Consider the following 25,284-nt stretch of genomic DNA (forward strand, 5'->3'; position numbering starts at 1 on the left):
GCATTTGTCACCTCCCGAATTGATTACTGCAATGCCCTCCTCACCGGTCTCCCCACCAAACTCATCAATAAACTGCAAATCATTCAGAACTCGGCTGCCCGTATCATCACTCGCACAAAATCTTCGGACCACATCACCTCTGTTCTCATCCAACTACACTGGCTCCCTGTCAAATACCGTATTCAATATAAGAACCTTCTCCTCACCTACAAAGCTCTGCATGACCTAGCCCCCTCATACCTCTGTGACCTACTCCATGAATATACTCCCTCCCGCACCCTCCGCTCAACCTCTGCTGGACTACTCACAATCCCCACTTCACGCCTCACAACCGTGGGTGCCCGAGCCTTCAGCAGCTCAGCACCCAGACTGTGGAACTCGCTCCCCCCACACATACGACAGTCAGACTCTATCAATCTGTTTAAATCTCAACTCAAAACTCATCTGTTTAAACTGGCCTACTCACTCTAATTGAACATTGCACCTCACTTGCTTTTATTCTGATGATTTGTTTTAATGATGTTTTTATAATGTTGCTTTTATCTTTTGTTGTAAGGTGGCCTTGGGTGTCATGAAAGGCGCCCTCAAATAAAATGTATTATTATTATTATTATTAGATAGATAGATAGATAGACAAATACTTTATTGATCCCCTGTAGGAGAAATTCAATTGTTCAGCAGCTGTTCATACACACACATACTCATTCAAAAACAGGTTAAAAAAAAGTTACTAACTATATAAATATAAATAGATAAAAAGATAAAAGAAGTGCACATGTTCAGACTGAGCTGAGTCTTAAAGTAGCAGGAACAAAAGATTTCTTAAACCGCTCTGTTCTACTCCTTAGAGACAGGAGCCTGTCACTGCGTTTGCTCCTCTGAGCCGACAGACATTGGTGTAGTGGGTGCCTGGTGTTACTCAGGATGCCCTGCATGAGAGTCCGCATCCTTCCCCACAGAGTCCACCCTCCTCCCCATCACAAAAACACACCTTATCCAGCCGGTTCCTGTCCCTCAAGGTCATACTGCTCCCCCAGCAGACGACCCTGAAAAACACTGCACCGGCTACAACAGACTGATAAAAGATGTGCAGCATGTCCCTGCTCACATCAAAGGCCCTGAGCCTCCTCAGAAAATTCTTGTAAAGGGAGTTTGCCTGCACAGACCAGTCCAGCTTGTTGTCGAGGTGAACTCCGAGATACTTATATGTTTTAACCACCTCAATTGTCTCACCATCAATGGTGATTGGTTGATGTGAGGGCCTCCTGCTGAAGTCAATGATCATCTCCTTGGTTTTTGCTGTGTTCAGGATCAGACCATTACTCCTGCTCCACTCTGTGAAAGAGGAGATGACTCCTCTGTACTCCCATTCGTCCCCTCCCTCCACACATGCCACTACAGCCGTTTCGTCAGAATATTTCTGGATGTGGCATGCCGTGGACCTGTAGGTGTGGTCCGCTGTGTAAAGTGTGAAGAGAAAAGGAGACAGTGTTGCTCACCAGGGTTTGTGAAACACTGGTCCCCAGCTTGACATACTGCAACCTGTCTGTCAGATAGTTGTAAATCCACCTGACAAAGATGGGACCCACACCTATCCTCTCCAGCTTCTCATTTAACTTCTGAGGCTGAATTGTGTCAAAAGCACTAGTGAAGTCAAAAAACATAAGCCTCACATAGCCCCCAGTCCCATCCAGAAATGACAAAGACTGGTGGAGCAGGTACAGGACTGCATCATCCACCCCCATGTTCTCCTGGTAAGCAAACTGCAGCGGGTCCAGCACCTGCTCTACCTGAGGTCTGAGCAGTCGGAGCAGTAGCCTCTCCATAGTCTTCATTATAACAGACGTCAGGGCTACTGGTCTGTAGTCCTTCATCCCTGCCGGCCTTGCTACCTTGGGCACTGGTACAAGGCATGAGGTCTTCCATAGAGCAGGGACACATCCAGTTTGAAGACTACGGTTGAAGATGGTTTGTAGAGGCACTGCCAGCTCAGAAGCACAGTCCCTCAGGATCCTAGGTGCTACTCCATCAGGTCCAGCAGACTTCCCTATGCGAACCCTCCTTAGCTCAATGCGCACCACATCCATTGAGAATGCAGCAGCAGCAGAGGTGGAGTAGCCGCTGGGTGGAGCAGGGCAGGAGGCAGCAGCAGCAGATGTGGAGTAGCTGCTGGACGGTGCAGAGCAGGAGGCAGAAGCAGAGGTGGAGTAGCTGCTGGGTGGAGCAGGGCAGGAGGCAGCAGCAGCAGCAGATGTGGAGTAGCTGCTGGACGGAGCAGAGCAGGAGGCAGCAGCAGAGGTGGAGTAGCTGCTGGACTGTGCAGAGCAGGAGGCAGCAGCAGCAGCAGCAGATGTGGAGTAGCTGCTGGACGGTGCAGAGCAGGAGGCAGCAGCAGAGGTGGAGTAGCTGCTGGGTGGAGCAGGGCAGGAGGCAGCAGCAGTAGCAGAGGTGGAGTAGCTGCTGGGTGGTGCAGAGCAGGAGGCAGCAGCAGAGGTAGAGTAGCCACTTGGTGGAACAGGGCAGAAGCCAGCAGCGGAGGTGGAGTAGCTGCTGGACGGTGCAGAGCAGGAGGCAGCAGCAGCAGCAGATGTGGAGTAGCCGCTGGATGGTGCAGAGCAGGAGGCAGCAGCAGAGGTGGAGTAGCTGCTGGGTGGAGCAGGGCAGGAGGCAGCAGCAGAGGTGGAGTAGCTGCTGGGTGGAGCAGGGCAGGAGGCAGCAGCAGCAGATGTGGAGTAGCTGCTGGACGGTGCAGAGCAGGAGGCAGCAGCAGAGATGGAGTAGCCGCTGGGTGGAGCAGGGCAGGAGGCAGAAGCAGAGGTGGAGTAGCTGCTGGGTGGAGCAGGGCAGGAGGCAGCAGCAGCAGCAGATGTGGAGTAGCTGCTGGACAGAGCAGAGCAGGAGGCAGCAGCAGAGGTGGAGTAGCTGCTGGACTGTGCAGAGCAGGAGGCAGCAGCAGCAGCAGCAGATGTGGAGTAGCTGCTGGACGGTGCAGAGCAGGAGGCAGCAGCAGAGGTGGAGTAGCTGCTGGGTGGAGCAGGGCAGGAGGCAGCAGCAGTAGCAGAGGTGGAGTAGCTGCTGGGTGGTGCAGAGCAGGAGGCAGCAGCAGAGGTAGAGTAGCCGCTTGGTGGAACAGGGCAGAAGCCAGCAGCAGAGGTGGAGTAGCTGCTGGGTGGTGCAGAGCAGGAGGCAGCAGAGGTGGAGTAGCCGCTGGACAGTGCAGAGCAGGAGGCAGCAGCAGATGTGGAGTAGCTGCTGGGTGGAGCAGGGCAGGAGGCAGCAGCAGCAGATGTGGAGTAGCTGCTGGACGGTGCAGAGCAGGAGGCAGCAGCAGAGATGGAGTAGCCGCTGGGTGGAGCAGGGCAGGAGGCAGAAGCAGAGGTGGAGTAGCTGCTGGGTGGAGCAGGGCAGGAGGCAGCAGCAGCAGCAGATGTGGAGTAGCTGCTGGACGGAGCAGAGCAGGAGGCAGCAGCAGAGGTGGAGTAGCTGCTGGACTGTGCAGAGCAGGAGGCAGCAGCAGCAGCAGCAGATGTGGAGTAGCTGCTGGACGGTGCAGAGCAGGAGGCAGCAGCAGAGGTGGAGTAGCTGCTGGGTGGAGCAGGGCAGGAGGCAGCAGCAGTAGCAGAGGTGGAGTAGCTGCTGGGTGGTGCAGAGCAGGAGGCAGCAGCAGAGGTAGAGTAGCCGCTTGGTGGAACAGGGCAGAAGCCAGCAGCAGAGGTGGAGTAGCTGCTGGGTGGTGCAGAGCAGGAGGCAGCAGAGGTGGAGTAGCCGCTGGACAGTGCAGAGCAGGAGGCAGCAGCAGATGTGGAGTAGCTGCTGGGTGGAGCAGGGCAGGAGGCAGCAGCAGCAGATGTTGAGTAGCCGCTGGGTGTACATGTAGACGGGGTGGAGTCAAACCTGTTGTAGAAACGGTTGAATTCATTCGCTATGTGGGCATTTTCAGGTGTAGCCTTTCCCCTTCTCTTTGAAGCCTGTGATTGCCCTCATGCCTCTCCACACTTCTCGTGTGCTGTTGTTCTGTAACTTCCTCTCTAGACTTTCTTTATAGGCTTTACTTGCCCTCCTTGTACTCCTCTTCACCTCTTTCTGCGCCATTCTAAGCCTGTCCCAATCACCACTCCTAAACGCCTCCTTCTTCTTGTTCAAAACCTGTTTTAAATCCCTCATAATTCAGGGTTTATTGTTTGGAAAGCAGCGGATGTTCTTTACGGGCACCACCACATCTGTGCAGAACTTAATGTAGTCTGTGACACAGTCCACAGCTCTACTGAGGTCACAATTGTCCCCTCCGGAGCCCATAAGTATATTCCAGTCGGTAGATGTAAAACAGTCTCTCAGAGCTTCGGTAGACTCTGGGGTCCATTTTCTGACAGATCTACTTGTAATGGGCAGTCTCTTCACACATGGTGTATATGATGGTCTTAGGTGAATCAAATTGTGGTCGAACTTGCCAAGAGGATACGTCAGCATGATTGAAGTCCCCTTATGTTAAAATCAATGCATCCGAGTGTAGTGACTCAATTCCTGCGACAGCTTCCTGGATGACGTCACACGCTTCTGCTAGTGGTGGGATGTAAACAACAAGAACTCCCGAGGCAGATAGTATGGTCTTAAAGTAACCAACAGGAGCTCCACATCGGGACAACAGATCTTTGTCTTCACGGTTACGTGCTCAGGATGACACCACCTGTTGTTCACCAACAAGGCAAGTCCACCGCCCTTTGTTTTACCACACGTCTCCGTATCTCTGTCCGCCCGTATCATTGTGAAGCTGGTTACATTGACAAGCAAATCGGCGACACTATCCGCTAGCCAAGTCTCCGTCAAAAAGTATAGGCAGCACTCACGGTAAACTCTGTCAGTCTTAACCAATCCCTCCAACTCCACGATCTTATTTGATAGAGAGTTTACGTTCCCCATAATAACTGACGGTATGAACGGTTTGTACCGCCACCTCCGTGCCTTCAGTTTGGCTCCTGCTCGGCAGCCGCGGAAAGGTTTCTTTATCTCCGGCGGGATCCAATGCTTAATACCAGCCGAAGTGTATCCCAGCCGAAGCAGTTCATCTCTTGAGTACATAAACATGCACATCTTGAGAAATAAAACGCAGTTTCACTTACATACTTTAGTACAAACTCAAGCTGCTCGAACTAGCTGCCACCGCAGTTGGCGCATGCGTTCCACGCGTTCCACCGTCAGGAGGAATTGTGGGAAAATCTGAAGCAAAGACATGTAGGAGCATTTCTTTGAGGAAGAGTGGAGGCAGAGATCGAACGACTTCATTAGTTTCTCTGAGACAAATAAGAAGCTTCAGCAGTCTGAGTTCTTCACATCAAGTGGATGTTAGTTCTGACTTCATCTACTTTAAGGGACTGAACCAAATGTGAGTCTGAGGCAGCCCGAAAACCTGCCCAGTCCAACTCCTCATGCCTCCACTTTCCCTTACACCAACAAGAATTCAGCACTCATGGTAAACATTGCGCTGAGAGACTTTTTGACTTTCATGCTCAGAAAAGCTCCCAAAATGTACAAAACAAATAAAAGTGAAAGCTCAGAAAAAGATTAAAAGAAAAACTGGATAACAAAAGACTGAGCTTCAGTCAGTGAACTGACCTCAGAGTCTGCAGTCTGCAGTGTGGACTCTCCAGGCCGCCTGACAACAGACGTACTCCTAAATTCCCCAGTTTATAGTTGTGATTCAGGTCCAGCTCTATGAGATGGGAGGGGTTGGACTTCAGAGCAGAGGCCACAACTTCACAGTGAATCTCTGAGAGGTCACACTGTGAAAGTCTGTAATAAAGTGAGTTAGAATAAGAGAGGACTCTTTAAACCATGAATATGTTTGATGAGATCAGAGTGGATCAGATCCTGTTTAGACTACGTCATCAGAAAGATCAGAGTCTAAACCATCTGAAACACATTAGGGACAAAACACATCATTTTAGACTTCTCCAGAGGAATCAGGATTTAAAGTCTGTTTATTTTTTATTTTCACATCAAAACTCTTCTATCAGACTGATTTGTACACTGTAAACCCAGATAAGTTGAGTTTTTCGTTGAAATGATTTAAACCTGTTACCTTAAAAAAAACTAAGAAATGAAATATAAAACCTTAAGTTAATTTAACTCAACATCTGAAGTAGTTACAATTATCATGGAAAATCATTCTACTGAATGTCTTCAATCAAATAAACCTGATGCCCATTTGTTGCAAATAAAAATATTTGGTAATGTTTAAAAAATGCTGTATATCACTGTTAAACATAACATGTTGACCTTTCTCAAAAGAGAAATATGGAAACTTGTTGCCTCCAAAAGGTAAAGTAATGCTAGAGTAACTCAGCTTTACTTGTCAATGAAGCCTGGAGAAACCAAGTGCTTATCTAAACTTGAAGCATGCCTCAAAGACGTAAGGTCATGGATGAGCAGAAACTTCTTACTGCTGAACTCAGAGAAGATTGAAGTCATTGGTCTTGGGCCTAAGTATCTCAGAGAGGCTTTCTTGAACAACATCACTGCCTTGGACGACATCAGCTTGGTTTCCAGCACCACTGTCAGGAACCTGGGAGTTCTTTTCGATCAGGACCTGTCCTTTAACTCTCACTTCCAACAGGTCTCAAGGACAGCATTTTTTCATCTTCCTAAAATCAAGAAAATTAGACACATCTTGGACAATGAAACTAGTCCATGCTTTTGTTTCTTCTTGGCTAGACTATTGTAACTCTCTTTCATCCAACTGTCCTAATAAGTCTATTAGGACTCTTCAGCTGGTTCAGAATGCTGCAGCTCGGGTACTGACTTGGACTAGAAGGAGAGAGCACATCTCTCCAGTGTTAGCGTCTCTACACTGGTTACCTGTAAAATCTAGGAAAGAGTTTAAAATTCTTCTTCTGACCTACAAAGCGCTTAATGGCATTGACCATCCCAGCTTGAAGAGCTAATTGTTCTGTGTTATCTGCCTAGGTCACTGCGTTCTCAACATGCAGGTCTACTTCTAGAAACCTAGGGTCTCTAAAAGTAGTATGGGAGGTCAAGCCTTTACTTATCAGGCCCCCCTTTTCTTTGGAATAAATTGCCGGTTGAAGTCCGAGGGCGTACACGGTCTCATCCTTTAAGAGTAGACTTGGAACTTTCTTTTTTGATAAAGCATAGTTATAACTGGATCAGGTCTGAACCAGCTCTTAGTCATGCTGCTATAGGTTCAGACTGCCGGGGTGAAACTGACACACAGAGCTCCCATTTCCCTCTCTCTATCTGTCAGTCTAACTTCTAGTCTTACTGTCCTGTTATAGTTACTGACCATACACCTCTCTGGGAGGCTCTGAGTTTGTCTTGTAGGTTCCTCTGGATCGGTGAAAACGCTATAAGCATAACAGGCCTGCAGGTAGTGCTATAACTGTCTTGTCCAGAAGCAGCTTTTGGGAGATCTCCACCAAAGTAGAGTTGAGCCGATTATCTGGTGTATTGGGGGATACCAAGTGCAAAAGTGGAGCAAGAGATGCACATTTTGTATGAAGACAGTCAGCAGATTTAGCACAATGAGCAGCTCAAGCACAACACGGTAGTTTGTGGCGATCGTAACAGCGGTACTGTTGTCCTGTTGTATACGCTGAGTGTGACGTCAGCGTTTCCACTGAAAACGCCGGCTGACTGTTAACATGGCAATGGTGTAGGCAGCTTTTCAGAAAAATCCCACTCTGGAGGCCATTTTCAAAAGTTTGTGTTTTAGGTCGGCTGAAACGCCATTTCCGTGTAAACACAAGGCTGAAACGCAACAAAACTTTTGCGTTTCACCCTAAAACCGTTGTCGTGTAAACGGCCCCTTTATCTTTCTCATCTAACCCATCACAGTCTCCTCAGATGTCGGTCTAACATGAGTCTGGTTCTGCCAGTTAAAGTGAAGTTTTTTCTTGCCATTTTAACTTACTAGATGCTGCAAAGTACTGTACTCATGGTGAGGTAAGATGAGATAAGACTCCTTATCTTGTCTTGATGTTGGGTTTCTGTTAATAAAATTCCATTGACATTCACAGGTCTAGACCTGTTAATGTTTCTGGAAAGTGTCCTTAGATGACGTTTGTTATGATTTGGCTATACAAATAAAGACTGATTGATTGAATGCTAACTTAAATAAAACCAGTAAATACAGCTAGATTACTTGGTTCCTTGGGATTTTTTTAAGTAAATGCAACTTAAGTAATGCTTTATGATAACTTGTTTTCTTGTTCTGCACTATAAAAAGTTTATGCTCAGCTGGGTCTTATATCCACAGCGTCCCCTCCTCTCTCATGGTTACAAAAAAATCAGTTCTAATTTCATAACTTTAGTAACTGTGATTGAGGAGTGAAGGAAGTAGATATGAGACCCCACTGTACATTGATACATTATTCCTCAGGGGCCACAGGTTGTTTGAGCCCCACAGCACTGACTGGTGATCTATGCTCCATGGTCATGGGTCTTGTACCTATTGACTTCTGCAGACTGCCCAATGCCAAATTCTGAGTTTAAGTGTGAAATCTATTTTTTGGGAGACACAGAAAGCCAGCCCATACCAGGTAGAGCATAGACAGCTGATCAATGCCACAAGGAGCAAGGACAGCTGGTCCATGCCATGAAAAGCACAGACAAACAGTCCATGCTCTGACACACAGACAAATGGTCCGTGTCAGGTGGAGCACAAACAGCTGGTGCCACTGCTGCACATCTAGAAGTTCAGCAGGGTCTCACATCGACTCTGCCCCCTTCTGACTCACGGTTACAAAACACACTCACAGAAACTAATGATTTTAAGTTGTGCTTACGTAAACAGTAACAAAAGTTAAATCTACTGATAAATCATCAGTTTCAACACTGAAAACTCAGACACTTGAGTAAATTGAACTTACTAACAATTTTAAAATTTTCATAGCTCAATCCAGTTGAGTAATTTGGACTTCGGGGTTTACAGTGTAAAGTTGATCTCAGAGAAACTTACCGAGCCTTCCTGCAGTTCCTCACAGCTGGAAGCAGTCTTCGTCGTCCCTCCCATGACGTGTTGTACTTCTTTAGATCTAACTCATCCAGAACTTCCTCTGACATCTGCAGCATGTAGGCCAAAGCAGAGCACTGGATCTCAGAGAGTACCCTCTCTAATCTGCTCTCTAACTTCAGGAACTCTTGGATCTCCTGATGGACTGAGGGGTCCTTCATCTCCATAAGACAGTGGAAGATGTTGATGCTTCTGTCAGGAGAGACCCAATAACTGTTCATCTTCTTCAGGTTGTTGATGACTGTGTGGATCATCTCTGGACTGTTGTCTGTGTGACCCAGCAGACCTCCTAAGAGTCTCCGGTTTGACTCCAGAGACAGTCCATGAAGGAAGCGAACAAACAGGTCCAGGTGGCCGTTTTCACTGCTCAGGGCTTCCTTCATAGCTTCTTCCAGGAGGTCTGCCACAGTTGAGATTTCCTCCACAAAGTCTCCATATGTGTAAGGGTGTAAGGTGTAGACTGCAGCCAGAAACTCCTGAACACTCAGATGAACAAAGCAGTAGACTGTTTCTTGGAAGATCACACTCTCTCTTTTGAAGATCTCTGTACAAACTCCTGAGTACACCAAAGCCTCTGAGACATCCAGACCACAGCTCTCCAGGTCTTCTTGGTAGAACAGGATGTTTCCTTCCACCAGCTGTTCAAATGCCAGCCTGCCCAGCTTCAGGAGAACTTCTCCGTCAGCCTCCATCAGCTCCTGAGGGCTGGTCTGATGAGCCTCAGCGTACTTCTTCTTCCTGTGAGTCTGAACCAGCAGGAATTGTGAGTACATGTCAGTCAGGGTTTGGGGCAGCTCTCCTCTCTGCTCTGTGCTCATCATGTGATCCAGAACTGTAGCAGTGATCCAGCAGAAGACCGGGATCTGACACATGATGTGGAGGCTCCTGGAGGTCTTGATGTGTGAGATGATTCTGCTGGACTCATCTTCATCCCTGAACCTCCTCCTGAAGTACTCCTCCTTCTGGGCGTCAGTGAAGCCTCGTACTTCTGTCAGCCTGTCCACGTGTGAAGGAGGGATCTGATTGGCCGCTGCAGGTCGAGAAGTGATCCAGACCAGAGCTGAGGGAAGCAGGTTCCCCTGGATGAGGTTTGTTAACAGCACCTTTACAGAGCACTGCTGTGTGACATCAGACACACGCTGAGTGCTGTGAAAATCCAGAGACAGTCTGCTTTCGTCCAGGCCGTCAAAGATGAACAACAGTTTACAGACAGCCAGCGTCTCTGCTCTCAGCTTCTCTAATGTTGGATGGAAAACATGGAGCAGCTTTAGGAGACTGTAGCGCTCGTCTTTGATCAGGTTCAGCTCCCTGAATGGAAGCAGGACCAACAGACTGAGGTCCTGGTTTTCAGAGCCCTCTGCCCAGTCCAGAGTGAACTTCTGCACTGAGAAAGTTTTTCCAATCCCAGCCACGCCGTTTGTCAGGAGCACTCTGATGACTTTCTGCTGCTCAGGTAAGGCTTTAAAGATGTCCTGGATCTTGATGGGAGTGTCCTGGAGGATCTCCTTCTTAGAGGCTGTCTCCAGCTGCCTCACCTCATGTTGGGTATTCACATCTTCACTGGGTCCCTCTGTGATGTAGAGCTCAGTGTAGATCCTGTTGAGGAGGGTTCCACTTCCTGTTTCATCACTTCCTTCAGTCACACGTTCACATCTCCTCCTCACACTCACCTTGTGTTCATTGAAAAGCTCCTGCAGTTCAGCTGGCTCTGAAAAAGACCAATCAGAGTGAGACAAACAAAGAGAATGTGAAAATGAAGGGATCGTTTCCATTAGCTCATCAATATGAAAAGATGTGCACAGAGTCCTCTCAGCTCTCTGTGTCCATGTGTGCAAACTAAAGCAAAAAGAAAAGAGAGAAGAAAGTGAATGAAGAGACAGAGGACAAGCTCATCAAAGTCAGACATGTCAGCTCTGAGTTCTTCTGGCTTTGAGTTTTCTCTCAGAGGAGAAAACAGATCAAAGAAGAAACAGCAGAGAGATCTGCTGGAGCAGACAAAGCATCAGGTTACATTTCACCTGGCTTTGAAATGTACTGATAATCCTAAAAATCTTTGTGCTGTGTGACTGAATCATATCAGCCTCTTCAATCCTAACCTTGTGTTTCACACCTCTTCACACACAGGTGTACAGGCTTCCTTTGTTCAGGGCTGCTCGAACGGCCTGTCTCAGCTCCAGGTCCTGGTCTGGGTCAGAGAGAAAGAAGTTCAAGTTAGCTTCTTTGTCTGGATGAATTCAGCCTTCAGTCTGTGATGTGTTTGATTTGAAGCCTCTTAGTTTCATAACGCAAATCCTGTTTTTCCTGTCTGACTGTTTGATCAATCACAGGCAGACATTCCTTGTGGTCTTGTGATCAACACAAAGCTCACACTGTCTGACTGTCTGTGGCTACTTCACAGTCAGAGCCTTCATTTTCACAGAGCTGAACTCACCGACTGATCCACATCTGTCCCTCTGCTCCCATCAGACAGGGAAGACTCCCCGCTGTGGGAGACAGACAGGAACTAGCAAAGACTTCAGGGTTTCAGCCGTGCTCGCATTTTCTACAAACATTCAGGAGAGGAAACAGCTCCAGGGTCTTACTGTGGCTCTGTGGGTCCAGGTTCATCAAAGAGGTTTAGACTACCAGTTCTGGACCAGTCACTCCTCAGGGACACACTGGGTCCTGGAGACTCTGCTCCCTGTGCGCTGGACTGAAATCTGCAAAAGCAAACTTGTTCTTCTAAAGAACTCATATATCTTTGACAGTTCGTCTGAGAAAAGAGAAAAATTCAGTTCAACAATTTTTATTTAGCAGAAGCTTTTTGTCCAAATCAGCATACACCACTGAGCTGGGGTTTGGTGCCTTGCTCACCTTGACAAAGCTCAAGGAATAGGACTGACACCTTTTCAGCTCTCAGCCTAGTTCCTAATCTTGGTCCTTGAACTAGCAACCCTCCAGTTACAACGTTAAATCACTATGGATTGAGCTAGTGCTGGACAGTGGCAGAAACTTGTCCCTTGGTCGTTTTGAAGATGGTGAAAGTATCAGCATAGACCACAGTTTATTATTATTATCCCTATTCTCACAGGATTAGTATGACGTGTGATGCTCTGGTAATTTAAGAATGACCCCCTGACATCAGTTTTTGGTGTGATTCATTCTCACAGGATCAGTGAAACCTGTAAACAACTTGGTGTTTCTCCTGTTTCTGAGTGAAAATGCTGCACAGATCCACCATGCTTTAGAAGCAGCACCTCACTCTGCAGCTCACAGCCAGCTGTATATTTAGATCCGAGAAGAAGAAGACGCCCACATCCAGCTTCATTCAAACTGTGGCTGAATCTCAATGTGATAAACTGCAGTTTCCTCTCTGCTCTCTTCTTCACGGCTCTGGAAGAACCTTCTGAGTCGCTATAACATTGTAATGTGATACTGATGAGTGTTTTTTTCTCGTGTGGCAGCAATACTCTTCAGTAGAAACCCATCAGCAGGCTTTGTTGAAGTCTTTTCACTGACATAAAAGAATGACTAAAATTCTTCAGTGGTTTTGTAAAACTTACTAAAAAACCTCAAATGAAAGAGAAAATGTCTTAAGTTTTTTGTCTTTATCAATCTGTGTTTTACATAAACTCACTACTTTTACCGATCAGGAGTGCTGACAGGCTGCCAACACTAAATTCAATTTTCGTTTCTCTTTTTTCTAATGGAGTACAGCTTTAAAATTTTGTTACACTGCATAAAGACATAATTGAGTTTCATCAGCCTATAGCCTCAGTTTGCCCTGAATCAATAGAGGTGCTGCTCTTCACTTCACAGAGAAAAATGAGACCACAGTGAGTAAAAATATGTGGGGTTGAAGGGTTTTAAGCAGGCTTCAGCCCTAAAGCACGTTTTCAATGGCCAGTGTGACGGCAACCGTCCTTGAGCACAATTCACTTCTCTGCTTTGGCATGCTTCAGAGAGGTGGGCTTTGGCACGGTTTACTTCATGCACAAGCACAAGCAGGCGGACAGCGCGTGAGATCCACGACTTATGATCACCGCGAGTGCATCTCTCGACAGTCATTTTAAACAAAGCGGGGATGTTAGAGGGCTGTGTCGGGCAAAAACAACTTGAAGTCTAAAAGTCCATAAAAGTTGCAGCAGTGCTCTCTGTGTCTCATTTTGCTGCCTCTGATGAGATCACGCTTCATGCAAACAGACGTTTCACCAGTGGCGAACCGTGGCCCCAGCCACTGGGCCTTCAGTAGGACCATGGGACCACACGTGGCAATAAACAATCAAAAAAAGAAATAAAAACAATAGCCAGAATCATGTGACATGGAAGTTTAGTATATTGATAGTTTTGTGGGATTATTAATTTATCATGTGCCTGAACACTGCAACACCTAACACAACTTCAAACAATTAAAAAATTACGATATAAAAAAAAAAAAAAAAAACGGAGTTTCAAGTAATCCAGCAACCACACAGTCTTCTCCATTACTTTCCGCCATTTCTCTTCACGTTCTGCCAACTAGATCTTCTCTTTTCTCCTCACTCACTCACAGCTACAGTTAGGCGCTTATCCATTAAAGTGATACTCTGGGATGGAACAAGTTGGGTCCTTTCACAAGGTTTAGGGCAGAAATTACCCCTACAGCAGTGTTTTTGTGCAGCAGAAGCCCAGAGCGCTCGCACCCAACACCCCCTCCCTGCTCGTCAGCCGGTTTCCTCTGCAGTCAGACGGGGCCATATTTTACTTGACCAAAAACACAAATAAACGGACTCCCACCGAAAAAATCTGATATCAGTCTGCATTCACGCTTTATTGAGAGAATTTTCAGTGTGTTACTTTCACACAGAAACACCGCTAAATAAGGCTCTAATTCTCATCGTGTCTCTGCGTCCTGGCAGACTACCTGCATTTGTTTATATCTGGCACGCCGCGCGCGCGCGCGGACTAATACACTAAGTGGTGAGCGCCTCGTAGCCAGCTGCGGCTCTGCAGCGAAGGTAGCGCCATTTTACGACACAATGAAAACTAGAGCCTTATTTAGCTGTGCTTTTGTGAGACAATCAGCATGGAACAAGAGTGCCGCAACATTGGCCAGCAGGAGACAGGGCCAGGAAACCTGGTTCACCTTGTATTTAGCTGCTGACATTAGCATAATGGGCTCACTCTGTTAGCTCTGCAAAGGCCATGAACTGCTTCTTTAGTCAGCAGCAAAGCTGGACAGGCATGTCTGATAATCTACATTAAGGAGCAATAAAACAGAGAAACCAACGCTGTTTACAACAATTTCATTTCAATTCTCTCATGAATATGATGGTGTGCTCCGAAACAGCGCATCAGTGCCAACCTGCTGCACACTGAGAGACTCCAAGAGCAGAAGAAATAAACAGGTGTTTCCATGTTCACGTCTTTGCAGGAACAAAAGTCATATTGATTAAGTGTTAGTGTTTGAATCATGAAGATTTATTGCTGTTACTATGGAAACTACAGGCGCAGTTAAACTGTGTTAAACTGTTCGTGGTTCTCTGCTCTGCTGAGAGGCTCAGAGCGCTCAGCGCTGACACACACATGGAGCACGGCACACGCAACCAAGACTCAAACACCTCAGTGAAGAGGGATGATGGACCAACATCTATAACATCTGTTAATGACATGCCATGTAAGGACGAAACACAGCTGATAGGGGGCCCCACCACATCACTGTGGAACAGGCGGTGGGACCAGAGCACGCTAAGAGCGATGGGAGCTGAATAGCCAGCACAAGAGCTTGTGGAAGGGGAATAACATGAGATATGACAGTTTACCGCTGTTCTTCAATTCCATATCATAATGAAGTTGGCCCACAGTATACCGTGGACAACAGTAGAGTGGCCAGCACTAGATGAAGCTAGTGATGCTCTGACAGTGAGAAGAACTGAAAGCTGATAGCTGACAATAAGCTGTAAACATGCTGTTCTCAATGATCAAAAGAGTTCAGTGTGTCTGCTTTCAGCAGTGGTGGACAAAGCTCCACTCCACTACTTGAGTCAAAATGTTGATCCTCATGGTCACATCTTACCCCGCTACAAAGAAAAGAGGATTAGTCTAAATGTTATTCAAGTTAGAGTACTAAAGTACTTCCTTTGAAAAAGACAGGAGTATTTCGAAGTACAAATTCCATGTCCACCTCCGTGGCCACCACCTTATTGTGGTGGAAGGGTTTGAGTGCCTCAATGATCCTAGGAGCTATGTTGTCAGGGGGCAACCGCTCCTGGAAGGGTTTTTTAAGGCAAACAGGTCCTCGGTGAGGGGCCAGACAAAAAGCGGTCAAAGACCCCTAGTGATGAGTACTAACAGGATTCAGTTCACCCTGGCTGGAGGGTCACCAGTGCCTCACCCTGGAGCCAGGCCTGGGGTTGGGGCCCGCAGGTGAGAGCCTGGTGGCCGGGCCTTCACCCATGGGGCCTGGTCGGGCCAAGCCCAAATGGGTGACATGGGTCCATCCTTCTGTAGACCCACCACCTGCAGGAGGAGCCATAGGGGTCCGGTGCAATGTGGATCAGGCGGTTGTCAAAGGCGGAGGCCTTGGCAGCCTGATCCCAGGTTACGGAAACTGGCTTTTGGGACATGGAACATCACCTCTCTGATGGGGAAGGAACCTAAGCCGGTGCAGGAGTGAGAGAGATACCGGCTAGATATAGTTGGGCTCACCTCAACGCATAGCTTGGGCCAATCTTCTCGGGAGGGTTGGACTCTCTTCTTTGCTGGCGTTGCTCCAGGTGAGCAGGTGTGTGTTTACTTGTAGCTCCCCAGCTCTCTGCCTGCGTGTTGCAGTTTTCCCCGATGGAAGAAAGGGTTGCTTCTTTGTGCCTTAGGGTGGGAAAATGGGTCCTGAGCTGTTGTTTGTGCCTACCCACTAAATAGCAGCTCAGAGTACCCACCTTTTTTGGAGTCCTTGAGACGGGTGCTGGAAAACACCCCAACTGGAGACTCTATTGTCCTACTGGGGGATTTCAACGCTCATGTGGGCAATGACAGCATGACTTGGAGGAGCGTGATTGGGAGGAACAGCTTGCCTGATCTGAACCAGAGCAGTGTTCAGTTGTTGGACTTCTTTGCTAGTCACAGTTTGTCCATAACTAACACCATTTTCGAACATAGGGGTGTTCATAAGTGCACCTGGCAACAGGACACCCTAGGTTGCAAATCAATGATCGACTTTGTAGTATCACCTGATCTGCAGCCATATGTTCTGGACACTTGGGTGAGGAGAGGAGCAGAGCTGTCAACTGATCACCACCTGGTAGTGAGTTGGATCAGATGGCGGGGAAGATGCTGGACAGACCTTGCAGACCTAAATGAAGAGTGAGGGTTTGCTGGGAACGCCTGGCTGAGTACAATGTAAGTTTTGAACACTGGACCAGCTCTATACCCTTGCAAGGGTGCTAGAGGGGGCATGGGAGTTTGCCCAACCAGTCCACATGTGCTTTGTGGACTTGGAAAAGGCTTTTGACTCTGTCCCCTGAGGTATCTTGTGGGGTGTGCTTCGTGAATATGAAGTAGATGGCCCGTTGTTACAGGCAGTTTAGTCTCTGTATTTCCAGAGTGAGAGCTTGGTCCGTATCCCCAACAGTAAGAGCGCGGTCACACTGACCATCCAAACCGTGCCGTGCTTAAGCACGATTGCCCCCCCACAGCTCTGTTTTCCAGCTGGAGAGTACGGCCAGCAGTCACACTACCCCAATATGAACCAGACTTTAGCGGGTATCATACACGTGCACAACCCGCCTATGTCATCGTGAAGCATCTGTTTACATGAAGCATGATCTCATCAGTGTCAGCACAATGATACACAGAGAGCACTGCTGCAACTTTTGGACTTATGGTGAGTCGTTTATGGCCAACACAGCCCTCTAACGCCCCCGCTTTGTTTAAAATGATTGTCGAGAGATGCGCTCGCGGCGATCATATGTAATGGATCGCACGCGCTGTCCGCCTGCTTGTGCTCGTGCATGTAAACCGTGCCGAAGCCCACCTCTTCGAAGCATGCCAAAGCACGAAAGCGAATCGTGCTTGAGCTCAGCACTGTTGCGGTCACACTTACCTTTCCAAATGTCCTTTACGGCACCAGTGTGACCGCGTCCTAAGTCAAACTTGTTCACAGTCAGGGCTGGACTCCACCAGGGCTGCCCTTTGTCACCCATTCTGTTCATTACTTTTATGGACAGGATTTCTAGGCCCAGTCAAGTGGCGGAGGGAGTCAGGTTCGGGGGTCTCAGGATCCCATCTCTGCTTTTTGTGGATCATATGGTCCTGTTGGCTTCATTGAACGCTGACCTCCAGTTTGCACTGGGGCAGTTTGTAGCCGAGTGTGAAGCAGCCGGGATAAAGATCAGCACCTGTAAGTCTAAGGCCATGGTTCTCAGTCGGAAAAGGGTAGACTGCCCACTCCAGGTTGGGAGAGAGTCTGTTCCCCAAGAGGGGGAGTTCAAGTATCTTGGGGTCTTGTTCAATAGTGAGGGGGAAATGGAGCGAGATTGACAGACAGCGTCCACAGTGATGCGGACGCTATACTGGTCTATGGTGGTGACGAGAGAGTGGAGCTAGAAGGCAGAGCTCTCAATTTACCGGTCAATCTACAATCCAACCCTCACCCATGGCCACGAGCTGTGGGTAGTGATCAAAAGTAACAGATCGCAGACACAAGCGGCTGAAATGAGCTTTCTCTGCAGGGTGTCTGGGCTCAGCTCTGGAGATAGGGTTCGGAGTTCGGACCCTTGAGAGGTGTTTCGGGGCATGGCCAAGACCCTGGGGCAGACCTAGGACATGGCGGAGAGATTATGTCTCTCAACTGGCCTGGTATCCCCTCAGAGGAGCTGGTGGACGTGGCTGGGGGTGGCACTGCTGCCCCCCGCAGCCCGGACCTGGTTGCGGTGGAAAGTGGTGGAAAATGAAATGAACTGAAAGTCCATGTCCTAATGTCAGGATATTGCTGTGTTGTTTTCTCAGGGCTTTTACAGAAGCTTGGAACCAGCCAATGAAGTACTGACTTCCTGATGTACAAAGTACAACTCTGCTTTCAAGAACTCCTCATCCTGTTGAACCACTCGGCCCATTGCTAACATAACACATGCCTTATTAAAATCTGTAAACCGCACACAACATCCAGCCTGCATTTTTGCATGTCTGTGTAAAGTGATGGAAATCCCTAAAACACTGGTTCATTCCAAACTATCTTTTTTCTTTTTTTCTTTTTGTGATGTCATAGCCAGAGAACACTGACTGAGAACACTGCTGCTTTGTCTCCATTGGCTGTTTGCCTACACTGTTGCTGCTTGGTTTTAACAGACTGCTCTGCTGCTGCTTCGGCTCGTGGCTCACCGGGCTGTTGGCTTGCTGCTATTTAAATCTTAGTGGTCTGTCTTCTGTGCTTTTCTGTCAGGCTAGCCTTTCTTGAGGAGGCAGACAGCACATCCAACTCCTTTTCTTTTTTTTTTCAGTTTAAGATATAGTGATTCTAAGCATGTGAATGAGTGGTGGGGATTTATATCCATTTTTGCTTATTTACATTTGCATAAGTTTACCCTTTTTGTTTAGATTAGGTTTTTGTCTTGGTTTAGGATCATTTTGACTCAGTTATACCTTTTGCTCCATGGTTTTCTTATTTGATTTGGGGTATTTTGTGGGTTTTCTTTGGGTAATCTTTCCTTTCATTTGTCCATAAGTTTTGTTTTGTTTAAATTGTGCAATAAAGTTGCTCTGTTCAATTGTTTAACCTTCAAATCAGTTAACATAATTTTGTTATTTTTGTTTAATTGCTATATTGCTTTGTTTTGACCCCACTAATTGTTTTATTCCCTTTTTTCGTTTGCTGAGGACCAGTGGTTTTGGTGGTGGTTTGGGTGGTGATACCCCCACTTTTGCGTGCTGTGCTCCCCTGGGATTTGGTTATTTCACAACACTGAGTGTGTGTCACATGTGCTTGGGTGCTTTTGGTTTGTTTTGGTGGCTCCCTCCCCCCTTCACTAGCCCATTGTCCATAAGCCTCAGCACCTGATTAGGTTTACCTTTCCCCTTTCTTGTGTGTGTGTGGTGTTTTAAAAAGACTTTTAAAACTTGTTATTTATAACATCTATTTTTATAGTGTGAACCATGTCTCAAGCCTCCTGAGTATAATGAACCTGTGTGTGCTTTGAAAGGGAAGAGCAAAATAAATTAATTCTCTGGGCGAAACTCCCAGGGTGGCGTTGCCCGCTGCTTTGAAAATCTCTCTAAACAGGTGTAAGCTAGTATTCCTCCACAAGCTATAGCTGCCACACATATTTTTCAGCAGATTGCTTAAAAACTGTGCCTGAACTTTTTCTCTGCCAGAATGACATTAACTGTGTGAGCAACTCACTGAGCAAACTGAACAAACTGTGACTTTTCACTGTGGCTCTGACTGACAGAGGAAATAGCTGCTAGTTTACGATTCTATATTACATTGATCATATGAAGTCAGTGATTGTATAATTCTACGGGCATAGTTCACCTCACCTCTGGTTTATTTTTAACTGTTTGTGACTCTCTGCTCTGCTGTGAGGATTGTTGCCTGTGCATGGCGCTGACACACATAGGGAATACAGTAACGTCACCCCAGTTTGAGAAGCACTGCCCTAAATGATGAGTGAAATCTCCATCATGGAGCTGAGATATGGCCATGAGTATGCTGCTTTCTCAGCTGGAGTTTCTTCTGCCATCACCAAGTTTTGTTTGAATGACGATGGGAGAGCTTTATACACAGAGCCAGAATGACATCTTTCCAAATCCATCCCAGGTATGAGCCACTGTGATTGGTTCCTTTCTGTGATGAGCACAGCTTGCATTTAAGACAAAGAAAAACCATTAGTGAGAGTCTTACCTTGGCTCTGAGGGTCCAGGTTCATTACTGAAGCTTGGTCCAGCAGACCCTGCTCTGTCCTCTTCCTCTGATCTCACACTCATGCTCTGGTCTGAAGTCAGTCTGAGAGGTTGAACACAAACACTCAGTGACAGCTCGACTCCTGAACTGATCCAAATGTTGGATTAACACTCAGCACGCTTCACTTTTCTGTTCTCTCTGAATCTCCATGGAGATTGAACGTCCTGAACACCTTTACCTTCCCTGCTGTCATCAATCTGAATCAGAGAACCAGTCTTACTTAGACCTCCTCTATCTATAGGAAATCACCTGATGCCTCTCTGTTTTAGGCTGTGTCTTTGTGTGTGTGTGTGTGTGTGTGTGTGTGTGTGTGTGTGTGTGTGTGTGTGTGTGTGTGTGTGTGTGTGTGTGTTTGACTCTCAAAGGTCAGACCATAAACCCCTCTCTCAAACATCTCTTTAACCCTTTAACAACCTCTTCTTTTGACCTTTTAACTAAATCTGTTATTGAACCTTTCCCCAAGTCCCAAATCAGGGACTTTAGAGTTCCATTGAGCTATAGGGGGATTGGTTTCCTCATGTGTGTCTATAAACTTGACTCTGACTGTGAGCCATCTGATTGATTGGCTGAAGAACAAAATGGATTTCCAAAGCAAAGAGCTCGTATCCATCACAGATATTCTTTATCCATAACAGTCTGAGCTGCAGGATAAGCGGTGAGCTCCACATTTGGTTGTTTCAGAGATTTCCAGAACGCCTTTCACTTTTTTGATCAGGATTTTCTCGCTTGTTTGGGTTTGGGTACACAAGTTTCACTTCAGTGGGGAGCGCGAGGGAAATCCGTCTGTGAAGGAGAACTACTAGAAAACATTTTCAGAAATAAAAACTGATGTTTTTAGATTAATATTTAGATCCTTGAATTAGATATGACACCAAGAATGTTTCTAACATTTCACTCTTCTTCTGCCAATCTGTAAAATACTTTGCTATGAAAGTGTGAGCTGTCAGCTGATTTCTCCCTGTAAAAAAATGTGTTTCCTTTATCAGTTTACTTAAAAAAATCTAAAAATAGAGGGGCGGATATCAGTTTTTAATGCACTCCCATGTCCATGATAAAGTCTCTGCAGAGAACATTCAAACGACGCTGAATCAAACTTTTAGCCTGGGTATTTTTAAGGAAGCTGTATTGATTACAGAATTCACTGTGAAGATTATTATTTCACACCTCAAAAAATTATATGAACGTGAAAAGTGACTATTTAACAAAAGACATTCATTTACATGAGATCATAACCTATTTGCTCGTCTCCTGGAACTTAAAACTTAGAAGGGTGGAACTTATGTATAAAAAATAACTTTTTTTTTATTGATATACATCAGGGATGGGCAACTTTAATGACAGAGAGGGCCACAAGTTTTTTTTTTTTTTTTTTTTTTTTTCCCAGCACTAACCGGGGGCCACATATTAACCTACATTTTTATCATTGTCTGGGCCACAAAATAAAAAATAGATTTTAAGAAAAAAAAAAATCAGAACAGCAACATATACTGTTATGGTAACTGTTTTGGGCGTTCATACTGACACATGAGCTTATTCTTTGGTGCAGTTTCACATCAGTTTGGACAATGTTTAGAGACAAAGTTTTGGCGCCATTTGTTCTGTAGCTTATGTGTCATGTCTCTCTTGATGACGTCTGTTGCAGAAACTAACAGGCATAAAATCCATTCTTTGTATGTTTGGTAGCAGAGGCACAGAGGAGATCTTAGAAGACATTTCATGTGTTTTTGTCTTCTTACAGGGATGTGTTTAAAATATCAATCTCCTATTTCTGTTCAGACATCCAGCTGCATGTAATTGTTTATTTTGTCCACTAGATGTCACAGTTGTTCTGTCTAACATTTTTTTCTATGCTTTCACTGTATCTATTCAAATTTGGGAAAAGGAGTCCTTAGTCTGAGCTGATGCAGTATTGACAGATAGTATTTTAGAAATTCTTTGAACATGCAAGGACAACCTGTTTCACTGTTAAACAGTGAACTGTATGGTACTGCCTACCATGCCTCCGTGAGGTTCATAAAGTATAAACCTCTGACTCATCATTGTGAGTTGTACCTTTGGATGGCCTGCTCTGGTGACCTTGAGGCTCACACATTACTACACTTTTGTCGGCTTTTTATGTGTTTTCATCATGCAGAAAGGTACCGGACAGTACTCCCTGCGCTCTCAGGACCTCATTATGCTCTCTATCTCAAACACTCAGACTGAAATTGGGAAAAGGGCGTTTGGCTACTCTGCACCCTCATCTTGGAGCGAGCTACAGAATGACTTAAAGCTCAAGGAGCTGGTGTCTTTGAATGTTTTTAAATCAAAAATGAAGGACATGGAGGTTGGTTCTAGGAGATGCTAGTGTTTTACCTCAATTGTTTGAATAGTTGTTTCCTGGAACGTGATTTTAATCCACTAACTTGTGTTTTATTGATTGTGCTTTGTCTCTTTTTGTGAGTCTTGTCTGTAACTTTGTGTTTTGCTGCTGGCTGTCTTGGCCAGGTCTCCCTTGAAAAAGAGGTTTTTATTCTCAATGGGACCAACCTGGTTAAATAAAGGTTAAATTAAAAAATAAATAAATCATTAGTTTATGCTGTGGAATATTCCAGACTGCACACTGTTAAAAAAAGACGGAAAAAAAAGTAATTTTACAGGAAATAATGTGTGTAATTCTAACAGATTTTTCCTGTTTTCCCATGAAACAACAAAATGCAAGTAGATGTCTTCAGTAATTTTACACTGTAACCCCCCCCCCAAAAAAAAAAACAAAAAAACTAATTTTATGGGTATTAACCCCTAATATTTAACTGAAGAAAGTGAAAAATCCCACACACTGGTCAACTTCCAGACAGGAAAAAAAAATTAATAATGCAACATTCCGATCATAGACCTTTGTTAAGCAAATGTTTGTGCCAGCCAATGAAGCCATCTTAAAAAGGAGTGGCTGTGTGGCTCCAACCAATCACTTCTCAGCGTGTAAAAGGTTTAAAAGTTAAAATACAATGAGAACTCATTGACAAATTACAAAACATTTAAAGGGAACAATGTCAAAACATGTCGTGACTGAGTACATTGATAAAAACTAGTGACCTCAGTCAGTCATGATCAATCTCATTATAGGAACAGACAAAAAGAGGAACTAATACTCATAACTGCAAGAATTAAAAAAAAAAAAAAATTGCAATAAATGCTTACACATGTGAGTAAGCACAAAACAATAGGTCGATTAAAAAAATCATCAAAAGACCTGATGGTGTGGAAACCAACATATGAGGCTTAAAACCAGTGGCGCCGTTAGGCCTAATTTGAGGGGCTGAAGCCCCCCCTGAAGTATCATCAAGCCCCTCTAAATGATTTGAGGTGATTTCAACATACTACTCACACCCACTGTGGTTTTTCGCAGATGTGAAATTGCAATCAACACGAGTCTTTTGTATAGCTTTTCAAATGAACGGTGAGAACCAATTGACAGTTGTGAGTGAGCTGTTCGTTCTGAAATGTGCAGGCAATTTGTATTCAGTAATGGCCTGCAAACAAAGGGCTGACACAGAGCAGCGAATCAGTTATTTTTGTTCACTGAAAAGCGCTGTTCAAAAGAGTCGACTCGTTCGAGAACGTCCCATCTCTCGCGAAAACCATCCCGGTACTAGGACAACTAAAGTTGAGAAAAACAAAGCCTTTTTTTAGTAGTGGTAGGAGATAATACTTTGATAGTAGAAGCTAGCTTAACTAATGAGGTAAAAACGACTCACAAAGGGCACTCAAGACCGTTTGGAGGGCTGAAGAGTTTAACCGATGAGGCAGAGACAGGCTAAACTTTCATATTGACTCCCAGCGTTTGAGCTAAGCCTGCCCTGCCACACCGCTCCTGCCCACCGCTTAGGAGCGGTGGGCAGGCGTTATCCGTCTCTTCTTCCTTGTTACTGGACGAACAGTCAAAAGGATGAAGTCTATCTTCTTGTCATGGACTCAGGAGTAAAGCAAGACACAAGAAGTCTTTATTTAAACCATCAATATAGAATGGATATTAGGAAGCTTTTCCAAAAAGTAAGTATTTATCACTGATGGTAGTTAACAATTGACTCCAGCCCCCCCTGCTAACAGTAGTTTATGATTATTGTTATCATCATATTATTGTGATGAATACAACAATAATAAAACATTAACAATAATCACTCCGCCACCTCTATTGATCTATAGGAGCGAGGGCAGAGGAGCAAAGGGAATGAGAGGGGAGAGACCTCCACTGGAAAGGTGAGTCTAAAGATAGAGTAATTTGTCTGTAGGACACTGAAAATAAATAAAATAAAATTTGAATAAGTAATATGGTAAAAATGAGATAGCCTAACTCGGTGGGTAATAAAAACAGCTAAAGCAGAGCAGGTCACAAAATAAGAAGTGATAGATCTGGTCTAAAAAGGAGAAATAAAACAGGTTACGAGGATTTAAATAAATAAAATAATAACAATAAATTATACTAAATACAATCAGCTAAAAGCCAGACTAAAAAGGTAGGTCTCGAGTTTATTTTTAAAAATATGAACAGTAGGAGCTACCCTCAGGTCTTGAGGTAGGCTGTTCCACAGATGGGGGACATAATAGAAAGAGGCTTCCCCAAGTGTTTTAGTTCTAACTTCAGGTACCATTAAAGATGACCTGATGACCTGAGAGCCCTACTTGGCTCAAATGATAAAAGCAAATCTGATAAATATGAGGGAGCAAGACCTTTAAGAGATTTTTTAGACTAATAAAAGAACCTTAAATTCTATTCTAAATCTACTCTAGATACTTCTGTGCCAAAATCTTATCAATCTGACTTCAAAATACAAAACTATTATTGTGTTGTCTGCAAAAGTCATGGCATTAGCCTCTATGTTGAGCAGTTATTAACTCTATGTGTTGTTTTTCGTTTGTTACACATTTGATCATTTGCATCTCCTGGGGCTGAAGCCCCCCCTGTCCCTAAATCCTAGTGACGCCCCTGCTTAAAACATCTTCCATTGATGGACAAGGTACCCCTCCAAAAGACATAAATACAGAGGAAATAAAAAGATAACAGTAAATAAATCAGAGGGATTACAGAAAGCAATTCAAAAGCAGCTCGTCATTGAATCCCTCAGGTGCCCTTTTATAGGACAGCTTTCCTGACTCTGCAGCTCTCCAAGCCCATGGTGGGCATAGCTTGCATTGTAAGGCCTGTGTTCTCCTGCCTGTGGGCTGGACCAAAGTTTTTGTTGTTTGTTGTTTATTATATAGTACGTGTGTTTTTTTGTTGGAAATGAATTTTTTTTTTACTGTGATAATAAATCGTTGTGTAAAAACTAATTTGTCTAACTGCTGAAAGCAAAATTTTGATTGC

General features: G+C 45.4%; 1 protein-coding gene across 1 annotated transcript; it reads right to left on the bottom strand.

Moving 5' to 3' along the window:
- Positions 1-6,568: 6,568 nt before the first annotated feature.
- Positions 6,569-19,963, bottom strand: LOC141786516 (NLR family CARD domain-containing protein 3-like). Its single transcript, XM_074665128.1, has 7 exons — positions 19,881-19,963; positions 17,318-17,447; positions 15,378-15,502; positions 11,608-11,724; positions 11,457-11,508; positions 8,972-10,731; positions 6,569-6,638 (listed from the first exon to the last, which is right to left on the bottom strand). Exons 1-7 carry the CDS (start codon positions 19,961-19,963, stop codon positions 6,614-6,616), a joined length of 2,292 nt encoding a protein of 763 aa, XP_074521229.1. The 3' UTR covers positions 6,569-6,613.
- Between the last annotated feature and the right edge of the window lie 5,321 nt (positions 19,964-25,284).

This window comes from Halichoeres trimaculatus, unplaced genomic scaffold, assembly GCF_033239565.1.
Source record: "Halichoeres trimaculatus isolate MK-OKI-2021-1 unplaced genomic scaffold, fHalTri1.1 fHalTri1_scaffold_37, whole genome shotgun sequence".
Taxonomy (NCBI): Eukaryota; Metazoa; Chordata; class Actinopteri; order Labriformes; family Labridae; genus Halichoeres; species Halichoeres trimaculatus.